This window comes from Ammospiza caudacuta, chromosome 5 (assembly GCF_027887145.1).
Source record: "Ammospiza caudacuta isolate bAmmCau1 chromosome 5, bAmmCau1.pri, whole genome shotgun sequence".
Classification (NCBI taxonomy): domain Eukaryota; kingdom Metazoa; phylum Chordata; class Aves; order Passeriformes; family Passerellidae; genus Ammospiza; species Ammospiza caudacuta.
The window spans coordinates 77,471,944-77,487,850 of NC_080597.1; the positions used below are offsets into that span (position 1 = coordinate 77,471,944).

General features: G+C 49.0%; 1 protein-coding gene across 2 annotated transcripts in view; it reads right to left on the reverse strand.

Moving 5' to 3' along the window:
• The window catches only part of AHCYL2 (adenosylhomocysteinase like 2), a 63,982-nt gene that overhangs the window by 26,608 nt on the left and 21,467 nt on the right, over positions 1-15,907 (reverse strand). The window contains exon 1 of one of the 2 annotated variants that reach the window (XM_058806117.1): positions 1,620-1,727. The exons of the other annotated variant lie outside the window; for it this stretch is intronic. Within the exon in view, the coding sequence (XP_058662100.1) occupies positions 1,620-1,676 (57 nt within the window). The 5' untranslated portion in view covers positions 1,677-1,727. Of the gene's footprint in view, positions 1-1,619; positions 1,728-15,907 lie in introns of those variants that run through there. 2 annotated transcript variants of the gene reach the window in all.

Genomic DNA, 15,907 nt, shown 5'->3' on the forward strand with positions numbered 1-15,907 from the left:
TCATGGCACAGAGCACAGTTCCTGTTATTTAACGGGGACTGGATATGGTAAATTGCCCATTTTGTTTAGTTTCAGTCCTTCCAACCAAGATTAGAGATGTCACTCCAGGCTGTTGAATTTGGGAGCACAGATGGCTGGAGAACTCAAGTTTTTAGGAGTACACAACAGAACGACACCGGATCAGGAGCAGCCACAGAAGGGAAAACCCACACCAAACTCAAGTTACAGCCAGGGCTGTGCCAGGATTAACACCCTGATCCCGGCGGGACAGGGGCTTTGCACACACACCAGGGTTTATGTTCCTCCTCTAAGAAGCTGCTGGCCTGAAATAACTTCTCTTTTTTGTCCTTTTTCTTCCCTTAATTTAGAACAAATCCCTCCACGGCTGAGCAGCTCCATCACAGGAGGAGGTTATTGGCGTGAAGCGGAGCTGGAGACACGCAGGAATTCTAACAAAGGGGGAATAATTTGGGTTAAATTCACATTTTCCTTTCCTGCATCACCTCTTCGAGGACACTGAGCACAACTTTTCACACAATGCCGTGATCTTGGTAATTCAGAGCTCCCTGAGCCCTCACACATCCAAAACCAAGTAAATGACGAAGCAAAAGAAGTCCTGAACCGACTCAGGCAGAATTAGAACCAGACTCAAATAAACCCTGTATGGTTTAAACCCCTTAAACACTGCCACGAGCTGGGTTCAGCTTCAGCTGAGACAGCCAGGAGGTGAAGGAAGCTCCAGGAAAGGGAAATTCAGGAAAGGGCCACGTCAGGGCTCAGATCTGCTTTTGGCTTGTGTTGGCCGACGTTCTTTGGGTTTAATCATTTAGGATTAAAGGAGAGAGTGGGCAAAAAGGGAATTTCACACGGTCCTGGAGTGGTTTGGGTTGGAAGGAACCTTACAGATCATCCAGTTCTACAGGACACCTTCTCCTATGCCAGGCTGCTCCAAATCTGCCAAACCCACAAGAGCCATGTTCCAGCCGGGCTGGGAAGATGGGAATGTTCCAGATGGGATGAAAAGAGAGATTTGGCTCGGTCGGCTCCCACCAAAGCACCTCTGAAGGCAACAGCCCCAAGGAGAAGCTGTGGAGCCTTGAAGAGCTGCAGCTCCTTGGATTTATGAGCCCAAGCTGCTCTGAAGTGACACAAGAGCTCCTGCTTTCCACTTCCAGCAGGAACAAACGATTCCCAGTGGAAAACCTCACCTGCAGGGCACAAGGGGTTAAAGCAGGTGAGGTTTCACCTTTACATTCCAAATGAGCCGCAGCTCATCTGACCTGGGGTTTCCATCACAAAGAGCCACCTTGAGCTACTTCTCCGTGCAAAAAAGGTCTCCTTTTCCAAGGTTTTCCTGGAAAATTTCCCCGTGCCGACCCCACCAACTCCTCCAGACAGAACAACCATGGAGCAATATGTTTGCCTTTACTCTTCATTGCTCCCAAGAGAAAATTAAGGGAAGCTCTCCAGAAACTGGGATTTTCTCCAACCAAGGAGCTCCAGGAATAAGTGACTGGGTGGACGCAGCAAGGAGAGGAGGAAGAAGAGCGAGGTAGCAGAGAAACGATCGCGCTTTTGAGTAGAAAACCCATTACTGTGGTCCCCAAGAGTGCCCTCACCTGGGCTTTCATGCCCGTTGGCTCCCCGTTGACGTTGTATTTCTTCTTGTTGGGCATGGTGGCCTTGGCGGCTGCCCGGGCGCGGCTCCCTCCGAACGGAGCAGGGAATGCCCCGACCCCGTTTATATCCTCAGCCCATCCCGAGCCCGCCCGCTCCGGTTTCACCGCGGCCAGGGGGGAGCCAAGGGAACCGGTTGGATTTTCAGACTCTTTTTTTTGTTGTTTTGTTTTTTGTTTTTTTGGCAGACCCCGGGACTTAATGAGGCGTCCCGACAAACAATTCCTGCCTGTGTTTTGTGTGGAATTACAGCGTTCCCTGACCTGTTCTGAGCGTGGCCTGGCTGCTGTGTGCATAACAATGCCTTATTTATGTAACCAGAACATTTCCCTGCTCGCTATAATTAACTCGCTAATTAAGCTCCTTTAACTCAGGTCCTCCCCTCCCCGCTCTCTCTCCCTTTCCCCCCAATGTCAGATGATTGCGTTAACGGAGCCTCGTTAGAAGGAAATTAACTAATGAGCAACTAAAACAACAGGGGCGGTTGTTGGATGACAAAGTGCTTTTTAATTATTATTATTTTAATTATCCCACTCCTCGCTGTGTCCCCCACGGCAACCAGGGCAGAGTTTGTCCTTGGAAGGGTCCAGACTCCAACACCCATCCCTGTGTTGTTCCAATCCTTTGGGAATTATGGAATTGTGGGATGGTTTGGGTTGGAAGGAACCTTAAATCCCACCCAGTTCCACCCCACACCTCCCACCATCCCATGTTGCTCCAGCCTTGGACACTTCAGGGATGGAGCACCACAGCTTGTCTGGGCAGGGTGTTGAGGTGTTTTTATGGGAATTATCTCAGGCAAGAAATTATCAGGGATAAACTCCTTGGATAACAACACCAGCTGCTAAATCAAAATTAAAATCATTGTCCTGCATGGTGTCTGCTCATTCCACAGCCTTTTAGGTGGGAAGAGATGATCCAAGGAAGAAAAAATGGGAAAAATGAGGGTGGTGAGGCACTGGCAGAGGTTGGTGGGGCTTTGAGGTCTCCTCCAACCCAACCCACCCCATGATTCCACTCTGTGATTCCAAGGAAAAGGGATCTGGGAAGCAGCAGGGCACCACTGATTGTCCTCAGCACCAATTCTGTCTGAACATGGAATAAAAAGCTCTCCCAGCCCCGATTCTTTCTGTACACCTGATTTACACCAGATTTACACCAGATTTACACCAGATTTACACCAGATTTCCACCAGGTCAGATCTGATCCTGCTGCTCAACAGTTGTCCCAAGGATGGAAAACACTGCCAGGGAAAATTCCTTCCCCAAAATGTTCCTTCTATGGCATTTCCATCTCCAGGGGAAACTTCAAGGAATCCACTAAAAGAGCAAAAATTCCTGAGCTACATGAAAGCAACTCCTGGAGGAATGGATGGGGGAAAAAAGGAGGGGAAATCCCACAGAATTCCTGAGTTGTAAAATGACTGAAAACTGTGAAAAATGGAAATACGAATTATTTCCAGTGTGGAAATATCTCAGGGAATAAGAACCTGGGATCAGCATTGCTTTTCTCACTTGATATTGCAGCTCTAGTTGTGTTTTTTCAGGTAAATTTTCCTTTACCCACATTATCCATGAACCTTCTCCTGCAAAATCCTAAGGGACACATGACTTCAGCTCAGTGTAAGTCAACTCAAAGCCTTTATGTTAACATCATAAAATTTTATGGTAACACCAAAGCACAAACTCCTTTTCCAGCAGGTTTTCACACCAAGTTACTTAAATCCAAAGGCTTTTCCTGAGAAAAAAAACCCCTTTTTTTCCCTCAATGAAGGTTGAGTCTAACACATTAAAATTAAGGAACAATATTGAATAAAAATGCTAAAAATAAAAACTTTTGCTTCATCTCCACCCCAGAGCTCAGCAATTATTTTGTAATTTCTGTGTCAATCTGGGTCAGTCAAATAAAACCAGAGAGAACTACGCTCAATCCCAGTAGATGTTTTGTTCTGAGTGTCTTTAATTGCTTCTTGGCCATGGATTTTTTTGGGGGGGGGAACAAAAGGAGAAAACAAGAGTTTTCTGAGGGATTAAGCAGCACAAGCTCTCCAGCATTGCTGGAGCTTCCAAATCCACCTGCCAAGAAGCTGGGAATTTAAATTTCTGCATGGAATGAGTTAAAATCCATTGTCTTATGGATGGAACAGCAGGACAAGGCAGTGGCCTTGAAGAATTGCCACTGCTCAGTGTCAAAGTTCCTGGGAAGTCTTTTCCCAGTGGAAAAACATCTCAGCCCAGGAGCACAAACCCCGTGGGCTGGAGAGAGAAAAACAAGCAGGGTGGGACTGCCTGGGCTAAAGCTGCAATGGGACAATGAACTGCAAGGTGCAAATGGAGCAGAGCTGATCCCAGGGACAGACCCCGGCAGCGCTCGTGCATTTTGGGGCCGTTTTGGGTCATCTTGGGTGCAGCCCTGGCTGGGCTCTGGTGCTGCCCAAGGTGCAGCCATGGAGGAGATCCTGTGAATAAATCCCTGCTTTACTCTGGAACTCTGCCCAGCCTCTGCTCCAGGTCTGATTCTCAAGGCATCAAGCCCAGTGCTGGATCATGGAATAGTGGAATTCTGGTTGGGAGGGACCTCAGAGCCCCTCCAGTGCCACCCCTGCCATGGCAGGGACACCTCCCTCTGTCCCCCAGGGGACCCCAATATCCAGCCTGGCCTTGGGCACTGCCAGGGATCCAGGGACACCTGACAGAGAATCCCTTGGAACTGGTGGGAGCAGGGAGGAGAAATCCTTCAAAGAAGAGAACAGAAATCCCCAACCCAGGCACTTCCAGTGGGGACAACAGGAAGGACAAGGAAGAGAGAAATCTCCTCCCTCAGCAGCGGAATGGGTCCCCTGGGCCATCCCAGCTCTGTTGGGCACAATCCCACAAAAAACAGGAAAAAGAGGAAATTGGTATTTCCACATTAAAATGTGGGATCTCAGCAGCTGGAGCTGGAAAATCCCTGTGGAGTCACCACCTGCCAGGACACCCCACCCTGAGGGATCCCATAGTTCCTCCCACAACTGCACACGGAGTCATTCCCTGACTGCTGAGGGTGTTCAGGGGGTCCAGCTGGGATTCTGGGGAAATTCCTTCATGGAGAAGGCCGTCCAGCCCTGGAAAAGGCTGCCCAGGGAGGTTTGAGTCCCCACCCCTGGAGGGATTTCAAAGCCCTGTGGATGTGGCACTTGGGGACGTGGGGCAGTGGTGGCCTGGGAAGGGCTGGGAATGCTTGGACTCCATGGGCTCAGGGGGATTTTCCAGCTTCTGGGATTCTGTGATTCCATCAGAGTCCCAAAATATGGGAGAACTCATATTTTAAGCTGCTTTCCCAAGAAGCAATCCAAAGGAATTATTATTGTTATTATTGTTGTTATTATTATTATTACTATTATCTATTCTATTCTATTCTATTCTATTCTATTCTACATATTATTCTATACTATATTATTATTATATGTTCTGTATTATAATATTATTGTTGTTGTTGTTATTATTCACTACGAATACAATTTTCCAATATTCGGTTAATAATAAAAGGCGGACGTAAAAACAGGGACCCAGCAAGAACATTAAGACCTAAAAGACTCTTTGGAATAATGACCTTAAAGATAATGAGCAATTTAGAGCTCGGGCTAATTATTTCTCGAAATGTGGCTGCTCCCTCCCACGCTGACCCGAGGAACCCCATAAAATGCAAATGAGCCGAGTTAAAATCCTGATTAAAAACGGTGCTGCAGGACATGACCCTCTGGAGCCCTTTGGAGATGGATTTGATGCCACAGCAGCTTTAAACCATCCATGAAATCATAAAACTGCGCTGAAAAAGGAAATTATTAAAGCAATAAGAATGAAAAAAGTCTATTTAAATAAAGTTTTTGTCATCTGACCCCCATCTCAGAAGCACCGAATCCATAATGGAAAAATTAGAGAACCCACAGGGAGAGGTTTTGTTTTTAAGGAAAACTCCACATTTTTACAAAGAAAAATCTACATTTGAGACTATAAATGAAGTTGTGAATGATGCAAAGTTTGTCACTGATAACCCTAAAACACAAAATTCTTTCCTGACTGTTGATAAAAATATGTTAAATTTGGGGGAAGGCCGAAAGAACTGTGTCACAAAAAATGAGTGAGAGGCAGAATAACCTGGAATTTTACAATAAAATCCATAAAATTAAGAAAGGGATAGCATGGAAGGTAAAGCTGGATATAAAAAGGAATAATGATGTCTGAATCCAATGCATGGACAATGTTTGTAAATAAAATCAAATTCCTTTGCAGGAGCACCAGAATTCCAACTTTTTATCGCATTGGTCCAAGTATTTTTAGAAGAACTACCAGGAAGGACAACTTCAAATCCAGAAATTGGAGATGTGAGCAGAAATATAGGAAAAAATAACAAATATTGGTCCAGTTTTGGGCCACAGGACACTGACAAACCCCACGGGACACAGACAGGGAATTCTGCCTTCCAAGCCCTGCCTGGCTTTTGGAGCTATGTAATTTTATTTTCAGCTGCTTTGGGAATTCTTTCCAGTGGAGAAGGAGGGAAAAGTGGATTTAATATTTGGGATCCATTCTAAACTCTTTAACCACTCAAATGAGGAGTGCTTGTTGCCCTGGAGGGTGTCTGGAAGTTTTAGAGGTTTTATTCTGACAGCAGAATGTAAATTGCTGGCAAAAATTAAGCTGAAAAGGTGGAACTGAGATGAAATTCCAAATCTCTGGAACATGCCGTGGGTTCTCCAAGTCCTTCTCATATTCCAAAAATTGGTTGTGAATACAACAGATTTGGGGTGACCGGAGGGATAATCTTGGCTGTTATTAACAAGGCAATTCATTCATGCACGATGCTCATTAATCTCCCACCTTAACGAGCCTCATTCCAGCTAAATCCTGGACATGAACCTCCTGAAGATCTCAGCAGGAATTCAGCTGGTTAAAGGCAGAGGGTCAGTCACTCACCATCCACTCGGGCAGCTGGAAGGCGCCGGCGCCGCCGTCCCACATCTCCCACGGCGAGTCCCTCCACGCTCACATGTGGGAACGCACTGGGATGCACTGGGATGCACTGGGATGCACTGGGAACGCACTGGGATGCACTGGGATGCACTGGGATGCACCAGCCCAGCCCCACAGCTCACAGAGCCCTCAGGGACAGGTGTCCCACACAGAGGTCCCCTCAGGATCCAGGCTCACGCTCAGAGCAGTGACGGGTTCCTCATTCCTGCTCCAAATCCCAAATCCTGGCAGGGCTCAGATCCAGCCCGTTTTCACAGCTCTGATTTCCCACTGAGCCCGGCTCTGCTCAGTGTTTGAGTCAGGAACAGCCTGGCTGTGGCATGCAGGACGTGTCCATGCATCACCCGCTGATGATCCCAGCCTGGTGTCCCCAAAATTCCAACATCCCCATGAATCCGGCAGTGATGTCCCCGGGATTTAGACCTGGAGGCTTCCAGCACTGAGGATTTCACTTTGCACCACCAAAATTCCTGCAGCCTCAACCCAAAGAGAGCAGGGATGCCTCAAATCCTGAGCAAAGCTCAGCTCCAGATCCATCCGGTTCCGATGAGCTCCACATTCCAAGGGGGATTCTCCTAAAGGATCCAGATCAGAATGAGATTCACATTCCAAGGGGGATTCTTCTAAAGGATGCATCCGGTTCAGAGTGAGCTCCACATTTCAAGGGCAATTCTCCTAAAGGATTGACCCAGTTTGGAATGAGCTCCACATTCCAAGAGGAATTCTTCTAAAGGATGGATCCCGTTCAGAATGAAGCCCACATTCCAAGAGGAATTCTTCTAAAGGATCCATCCAGTTCGGAATGAACTCCGAATTCCAAGGGGAATGCTTTTAAAGAATCGATCCGGTTCAGAATGAGCTCCACATTCCAAGAGGAATTATTCTAAAGGACGGATCCAGTTCAGAATAAGCGCCACATTGCAAGAGGAATTCTTCTAAAGGATGGATCCCGTTCGGAATGAGTTCCACATTCCACAGTGAACGCTTTTAAAGGATAGGAGCAGGGACACGGAGCTGCTGGAAGGGCTGCAGCTCCCTCTGCTGAGCAGACAGGATAGGAAGGAACATTGGAAAGGGATCTCCTGCACAATTCCACATGCAGACCAGGATACAAACACAATCCTGCCCGTCTGAGGGATGAAGGTCTGAGCTGAGGCTTCATCCTAACTGAAATTCACTCAAAATTCCACATTTCCATGGTAAAGCTTTCTGAGCCCTCTTTGGATTGTCAGCAGTGCCAGGGTGAGGGTGGGGCTGGGAGCACTTCCACTCTTCCTTTGGAATTCCCGTTTTCTGTTGGGAATGTGTGGCAGTTTGTTATATTTGGGGTGGTATTTTCCCACTGTTGGCAGTTCTCCCTTCCAGATGGGAAGAAGTTTCCGGTCACCGCTGCCTTGGGACCATCCCATTCCCATCTCCAAGAACACCAAGTTTAATTTGTGCCAGGAAAAAGGAAATGTGGGATTTGCACAGCATGGATATTCCCAGGGAGCCAAAGGATTCCCAGAGCTCTCGCTGTCCTTGCACACTGGGCATTCTTTCCTCCATGGAAAACATGGAATCATTAAGGTAGGAAAAGCCTTTGGAGACCATGGAGTCCAACCCAGCACTGCCAAGGCCACCACTGACCCTGTCCCCAAGTGCCACATCCAGGTGGCTTTGAAATCCCTGCAGGGATGGGGACTGCAGCCCTGCCCTGGGCAGCTGTGCCAGCGATGGACAAACCTTTCCAGGAAGGAATTTCCCAATATCCAACCTAAACCTTCCCTGGAACTTCTCCAGTGTCTTCTCCATGGGGTCAGTCCTTCAGGAACTCCAGCCTGGATCCCTTTATCCATGGTTTCAGTCCTTCAGGAACTGCTCCCTTTCCATGGGGTCAGTCCTTCAGGAATCGCTCCAGCCTGGATCCCCTTTCCATGAGGTCAGTCCTTCAGGAATTGCTCCCGCCACCCCTGATGGATCCAGCTCCAGCCAGTGGTGGGTCCAATCTGGGGTTTCTGGAAGCTTCTCACAGAAGCCACTCGTGTCCCCTGTCCCTGTCCCCATCTCTGTGTCCAGTGCTGGGCATCCCAGGACAGGAGAGGAACCTGAGCAAGCCCAGGGCAGGACCATGGTGGTGGCCAGGGGAGGGGAGCATCCCTGGAGAAGCTGGGAATGCTCAGCCTGGAGCGAGGACACCTCGGCACAAGAGGACCTGGATGGTGCCAAAACCTGAGGAGAGGGAGGACAAAGCCAGGATCCCCTCAGTGGTGACCCAGAGTGGGCAAGAGCCAGCAGGGACAAACAGGGACAAACAGGGACACGAGAAATTCCCAGTTTTCCTGGGAGGGTGACACTGCTCAGGCACAGGGACATGCCATGGAGGCTCCATCCTTGGAGAAATCCAACAGCTGATGGGATCTGGGCCGGGCCAGCCTGCCACAGGTGGCCCTGCTGGACCTGATCCTCTGAGACCTTCCTGGGAAGTTTGATCCCACAAAACATTCCAATGTATTAAACCCCAAGTTGTTTCCATTTTCCATTGCAAACCTTTCCAGTTTGGGATAATATCTCAGATCAGAATTTCAGCACTAGTGATGTGTTCCCATTGCTTCCCATCTGGGCTCTACAACCTTATTTTAGGAAAAAAAACAAACTAAAAAATGTGGATGATGACTATTTAGGCTCCTTTGAAGTTTTAGATGAGATGCAGCTTTAGGTCAGAATGAGGAAATCAGGATTTTCCTCCTTCCCTACCACGATCCCTGAAAACACCGAATCCTGATGCTCCCCAACCTTTAACTCCCTGTGGATGGTGATTTCCAATTCCCTGACTCAAACCAATGTTTATTATCAAATTGATGAAATACCAGCATTGATCTGCTCAGAAAAGCTGCTCCAAGTCCCGGCTCTGGGAAAAGGAGAACAATTAGGAAAAGCTTTTAAACCCTACTTTGACTAATAAATCAATTAGGGTGGAATTCCAGAGCAAACAACAATTCAAAACCTCAGTAAATATAAAATTCTCAACATTCAGAGGTTGAACGGGATTAAAGCCCTGACTGGAGAACAAGAATTAGGAATTATTGCCCAAATCCTCAAAAACACAGGGACTGCCATCCGCGCTGAAAGCCGTGACAGAAGGATGGGATCAAAGCCGGGCTGCTGGAGGAAGGAGGGGATGGGAGGAATTCCAGCCCGGAGGCTGCAGGAGCCCCACGCGGGCACGAGGGGGAGCGAGAGCCTGCGGGAAAATCCCAACGTTTGCATGGATGGAGGAAAACAGCAGAAACCAGAGAGGCTGTGAGGAGCAGCCACGATTGGGAGTGAGAACCTGTGGAAAATCCCAACATTTTAATGGATGGAGGAAAACAGCAGAAACCAGAGAGGCTGTGAGGAGCAGCCACGATTGGGAGTGAGAACCTGTGGAAAATCCCAGCATTTTAATGGATGGAGGAAAACAGCAGAAACCAGAGAGGGAGCAGCCACGATTGGGAGAGCCTGTGGGAAATCCCAACGTTCGCACGGATGGGGGAAAACGGCAAAAACCAGAGAAGCTTTGAGGAGTAGCCATGATCAGGCATTTGTAGGGATTTCTTCCACCTGCAGATGCCATGGGCTGCTGGGGAATGGGAGATTGGGAAGGGATCCAGAGCCTGTCCCTGGATGGAAGGCGGGGGGGTTGTCCCTGTCTGGCATCCTGGTGTTCCCGAGCTGTGCGTCCCCACCAAGGGCTCCAGCCACAGCTCACCCGGGAGCTCTCCCCTTCCCTTGGAATTCCAGAAAATCCAGCACTGGGGAGGCCCCATCTCAAATCCTGGGAGCCTCACAAGACCTGGAGCGTGCCCAGGGCAGGGAATGGAGCAGGGCTGGAGCACCAGGAGAAGGGTCTGGAGAACTTTGGAGAGAGCCATGGAATTGGATCACCGGGACAAGAATCAGAGATGGAAGTTTGGGAGAGAGCTGGGAGCTTTCCTCAGGCTTTGATGTGTGGTGGCAAGAGGAAGAGAAGAACTAAAAAATGAAATCCAATTATAAATCAAGACTTTGGTTTAAGTGTCCCTGGCTAAGGAGGAGGAGGCTGTGGCCAGAAATGGTGAATTCCATGTTTGGAAAAAACAACGGACACACAGAGCCCAGCGAGTGTGGCTGAGCAGCCTGGTCTGGCGGGAGGTGGAATTTCTGCTGGAAGCCCACGGAATCCTGGAATGGTTTGGGTGGGAAGGGACCTCAGAGCCCACCCAGTGCCACCCCTGCCACGGCAAGGACAGGGTTTGGAAGATGGAAGGTGTCACCAGGAGCTGGAATGGGACGGGCTTGAAGGTCCCTTCCCACTCAAACCATTCCATGGCTCCACAGCTCTCATCCCAGGGAAGCTCTCCAAAACCCAAAAGCTGGTGAGGAAACCCTGCCCTGCTCCAGCACCGACCCTGATTTGGGTGTTTGGGATGGAAAAGCCTCCCTGAGATGCTCGGAGCTACCTCATGAATTCCTGATTCCTGATTCCCAATGTCCCTGCTGGAAACCAAACCTCTCCCTGAGCAGCTCGGTGACACTGGGGACTGTCCCCACAGCCAGAGGGGAGGGGTGGCTCCAGCTCCCAGTTAAAGGGAAATGGAGTTAATGAGCAGAGCTTTAATCAGTGCAGCTTGGTGTAATGAGGAGTCCCTGGATCAGGGAAGGACAGCCCAGGCTCCCTGAGCTGCCTCTTTCCCATGGGAATGAAGTTCTGGGGTCTCAGAGGACAGGAGAAAACCCTTCAAATCCCAGATTAATTTAAGCTGGACACAAACCCAGCTTTTCCCTCGGGTTTGTCGCCACTCAGGAACACCAGAGCAGAGGAGATCCAAGGGAAGGATCAGAACAGCTGGAACACAGAGAAGAAACCCATTCCCTCATTAATACCGCTCAAATGTGCACTAAGCCAGGCCTTGTTAAGCCAGGCTTAATTCCAGTGCGTGGTGGATAAAAACAAACCCACCCAAAATTCCAAGGGTTCATCTCCAGTTTATTCCAAGGGTTCATCTCCAGTTTATTCCAAAGGTTCACCCCCAGTTTATTCCAAGGGTTCATCCCCACTTTATTCCAAGGGTTCATCCCCACTTTATTCCAAGGGTTCATCCCCACTTTATTCCAAAGGTTCATCCCCACTTTATTCCAAGGGTTCATCCCCACTTTATTCCATGGGTTCATCCCCAGTTTATTCCAAGGGTTCATCTCCAGTTTATTCCAAAGGTTCACCCCCAGTTTATTCCATGGGTTCATCCCCAGTTTATTCCAAGGGTTCATCCCCAGTTTATTCCAAGGGTTCATCCCCAGTTTATTCCAAGGGTTCATCTCCAGTTTATTCCAAGGGTTCACCCCCAGTTTATTCCAAGGGTTCACCCCCAGTTTATTCCATGGGTTCATCCCCAGTTTATTCCAAGGGTTCATCCCCAGTTTATTCCAAGGGTTCATCTCCAGTTTACTCTGAGGGTTCAGCCCCTGCAGGTCCAGGAGTTCTCAGAGCACTTTTTCCCATTAAATCCTGATAAAATTCCTCACAGATTTTACTCCAACCCCACCCCAGCTCCTTCCCCAATCCCTCAAGGACTTCCTGAATCCCTCGGAGATTTCCATGGATGTTCCCAGCTGAGGGATGTGAGGATTTCCTCTCCCAAGGCCAAAGCTCCAAACTGGACCAATCTCCCCCCTTTTTACCCTCAGTGAGTCCCCATTCTGTCACCCCCTGGCTTATTTTGGGTTTTAAACCCCAAATTTCAAAAGTTTCTCCCCCCTGACATGGAGTCCATGATCCCAGGGTGCTCCAACCTTTCCTTGGACATTGCAGGGATCAGGGGCAGCCCCAGCTGCTCTGGCAATGCCAGCCCAGGCAGGAATTCCTCATTGCCAAGATGCCACCCATGGCTGCCCTCTGGCAGTGGGAGCCATTCCCTGTGTGCTGTCCCTCCAGGCCCTGTAATCAGGACTGCTCTGAAACTTATCCACTGTTTTAAAATTTATTTTTGTATTTTAAACCAATTTAAATCAGGATTGGATCCTTCCCATTCCTTGTGACTTACACAAATCTCTGTTTTTAAGATCCAAATCTCTTGCTGCTTGCAGAAATTACAAATAATTCAATTTATCTCCCCTTCCTGTGCTGAAGCAAAGCTGAAACCCGACCTAGGCTGGTGTTTTTTTACACTGGGAATGTCTTTTTGCCATTAAGGACAAAACAGCCATTAAGGACAAAATATTCCAGCATGGGAATCAGCCCTGGGAATGAATAATGGAATTTTACAGATCCTCATGACTTTCCCCTGCACCAAGAGGAAAAGGACGGAGCAGGGATAAAATATGAAATACAAACTCAGTTATTAATTTGGAATTATTGAGGGGAATAAAACCAAGCACAGAGAGGGAGGGGAGGAATGACTGGAAATCCCGAGTTTTCCCCAGGTTAATTCCTGAGTGGAATGGAGTCTGACAAGCACAATTAAGAGCTGTTAATTGGGGGGTTTTAATCACTCAGCACCCAGAGGCTGTGCCAGACCCCAGAGCTGAGAGAGCCCAAAATGCTCCTGGGAGCACAGAGAGCCTGGAAAAGCTGTGAATGTTCATCTTCCTGGGCTCCAAGGGATTCCCAAAGTCAGGAACGTTCCACCTGGTGTCCTCCTCTCCTTATCCCCAGCGCTGGCACTGAGTACTGGTGATGCCCAAATCCACCCAAAACTGAGTTTCCCTGACTGTCTCAAAACAGGATTTTGGGGAAAAGTGAATTATTTGACTATTCAGATTTATTTTCAAATAGCTGGATTGCTCTGGAGGACAAATCTGTCCCAGCTTTCTCACAAATTTGGAGAGATTTTCCATTTTAACCCTTAAATGGTTTGGGTGGGAAGGGACCAAAGCTCATCCCATTGCCCCTATCCCAGGGTGCTCCAAAGCCATTCCAGCCTGGCCTTGGGCACTTCCAGGGATGGAAAATCCACCAGCCCTCTCCTGTCTGAGACAGCTCTGGGAAAGGAACCCTGCAGCACATTCCCATCCATTTACAGGATTTATGGGGATTTTCCATCCCATTCCCTTGCTCCCCTCCCCACCTGTGGCAGCAAAGTCTGGGATTTATTCCCATTCCGACCTCCTCTCCTGCTGAGTTGGGAAAACACAGAGCAACCCACACTTATTTAACCAAACCCAAGCAGGGACACACTGAAACTCGAGGATAAAGGATAAATTCCAAGGAAATTATCCCTGGAATTATGCAGGAGCCATCCTGGAGGGCTCCAATGGGATTAATAACCGCAGCCTGATAAACCCAAAGGGAATGAGAGAGGCAGGTGAATCAATTAAGGCTTTTTCACGAGTATTAAAAGATCAAGGAGGACGTTAAAATCCGTGAGAGAGCCTTAAAATGAGCCTAATGAGGGATTACTAACGAGCCTCCCCCTGGAAGGCCTGACAGCTCCCAAGGAAAATCTGAGTTATCCCCTCCCACGCCCGGGAATGGGATCCACGGGGGTGACAGCAGCGTGGAACGCGTGGAATTGCCTCTTTATGGGCTGAGGATTCCAAAAGAGGCATGGATTATGTGAATTATGTCAATTATAGCGGAATTATTTCAGGCAGAATCTGTTCCCAGCCTTGCTGAAAGGCTGGAGCAGGAATTTCAGGGATCAATGACAATGACTGTGCACCCAGAGTTTCCAGCAGTACTTGGTGTCCTTTTCCAGCTTCCCTGCATCCCGTGGTCCCACTCCAATCTGGTTTCCTCCCATCTGCTCTGCTCACCCATCCCCCCTTTGTGTACTAACAGACAATAATTAGGGAAAAAATCACTCTGAAAACCAAGCAGGTGCTCCACGTTCAGTTCTCCACCAAAAAATCACTGCTCAAAGCTAAATTCAGCATTTTTCTCACTGTAACACACTGAACTTATCATCATTCCCTTGGATTTATGGAAAAGATGCTCAAATCTCCATTTTTTGGGATGCAAACAGCCCAAAGTGCTGATGCCACCCCCTGAAACACCTCCAGGGGAAGTTCCCAGCTCCTCCAGGCTGCCCAGTGAAGGGTTTTTGGGTGTTCCCAACCTGATTTAGCCCAAATTAACTGAAATCATTATTTGCTGACCAGGCAGGTCCCAGTGGGGGCAGAAGGAATCCTGAGATCCCTGAGGAGTTTCAACCCCAGCCCCCGCTGGAATGTGCAGGGTTTATAAAAAGCAGGGGTTGGGAACAGCACATATGAACAGGGATAATTAACATGCATTAATTAACACAGCATTAGTCACATTCTGCTGGAGAAGGGGCTGGGAGAGGGAATATCTTGGAAAAATCCATCCCAGCTGCTGTTTTACCTGGGAATCCTCTGGGGTCCTGTCTTTAAAACAAAAAGGGTTTTATGGACTGGGTATGGTCTTTAAAAATAAAAAGATTTTCTGGACTTGCACGTTGCCCAAACCTGCTTTATTTCCAGGATTTTGGAAGTCAGGGATTTGTCATCCATGAAATGGGTGACTCAGGAGCAGCAGAATAATTTAAAGGATCTGCTTGGGATAAATGGGGATGGGAGGGATCCTGGAATGGGTTGGGTGGGAAGGGACCCCAGAGCCCCTCCAGTGCCACCCCTGCCATGGCAGGGACACCTCCCACCATCCCAGGCTGCTCCAGCCCCAGTGTCCAACCTTGGCCATTGCAGGGATCAGGGGCAGCCCCAGCTGCTCTGGGAATCCCTTCCCAAAATCCCACCCCAGGCTCCCTCTCCAGGGAATTCCCTCCATTCCCAGCTCTCCCAGCCTGGCATTGGATCCATCCCCACCCCGACTCCTCTCTAGGAAGGCATTTTGGGCTCTGGGGGCTTCACTGGCAATCTCAGCACTCCAGGAAGGGTCTCCCTTCCCTTTGCCATCCCCAACTTCCATAAAAATCCCTGGGGATGGATTCTGAGTGTCCCAAATCCCAGAATGGTTTGGGTGGGAAGGGCCCTTCAAGCCCATCCCATTCCAATGCCACCATCCCAGGCTGCTCCAGCCTGGCCTTGGGCACTGCAGGGATCAGGGGCAGCCCCAGCTGCTGTGGCAATGCCAGCCCAGGCAGGAATTCCTCATTGCCAAGATGCCACCCATGGCTGCCCTCTGGCAGTGGGAGCCATTCCCTGTGTGCTGTCCCTGCAGGCCTTGTCCCCAGTCCCTCTGCAGCTCTGCTGGAGCCCCTGCAGGCCCTGCAATGTGCTGGGAGCTCTCCCTGGAGCCTTCC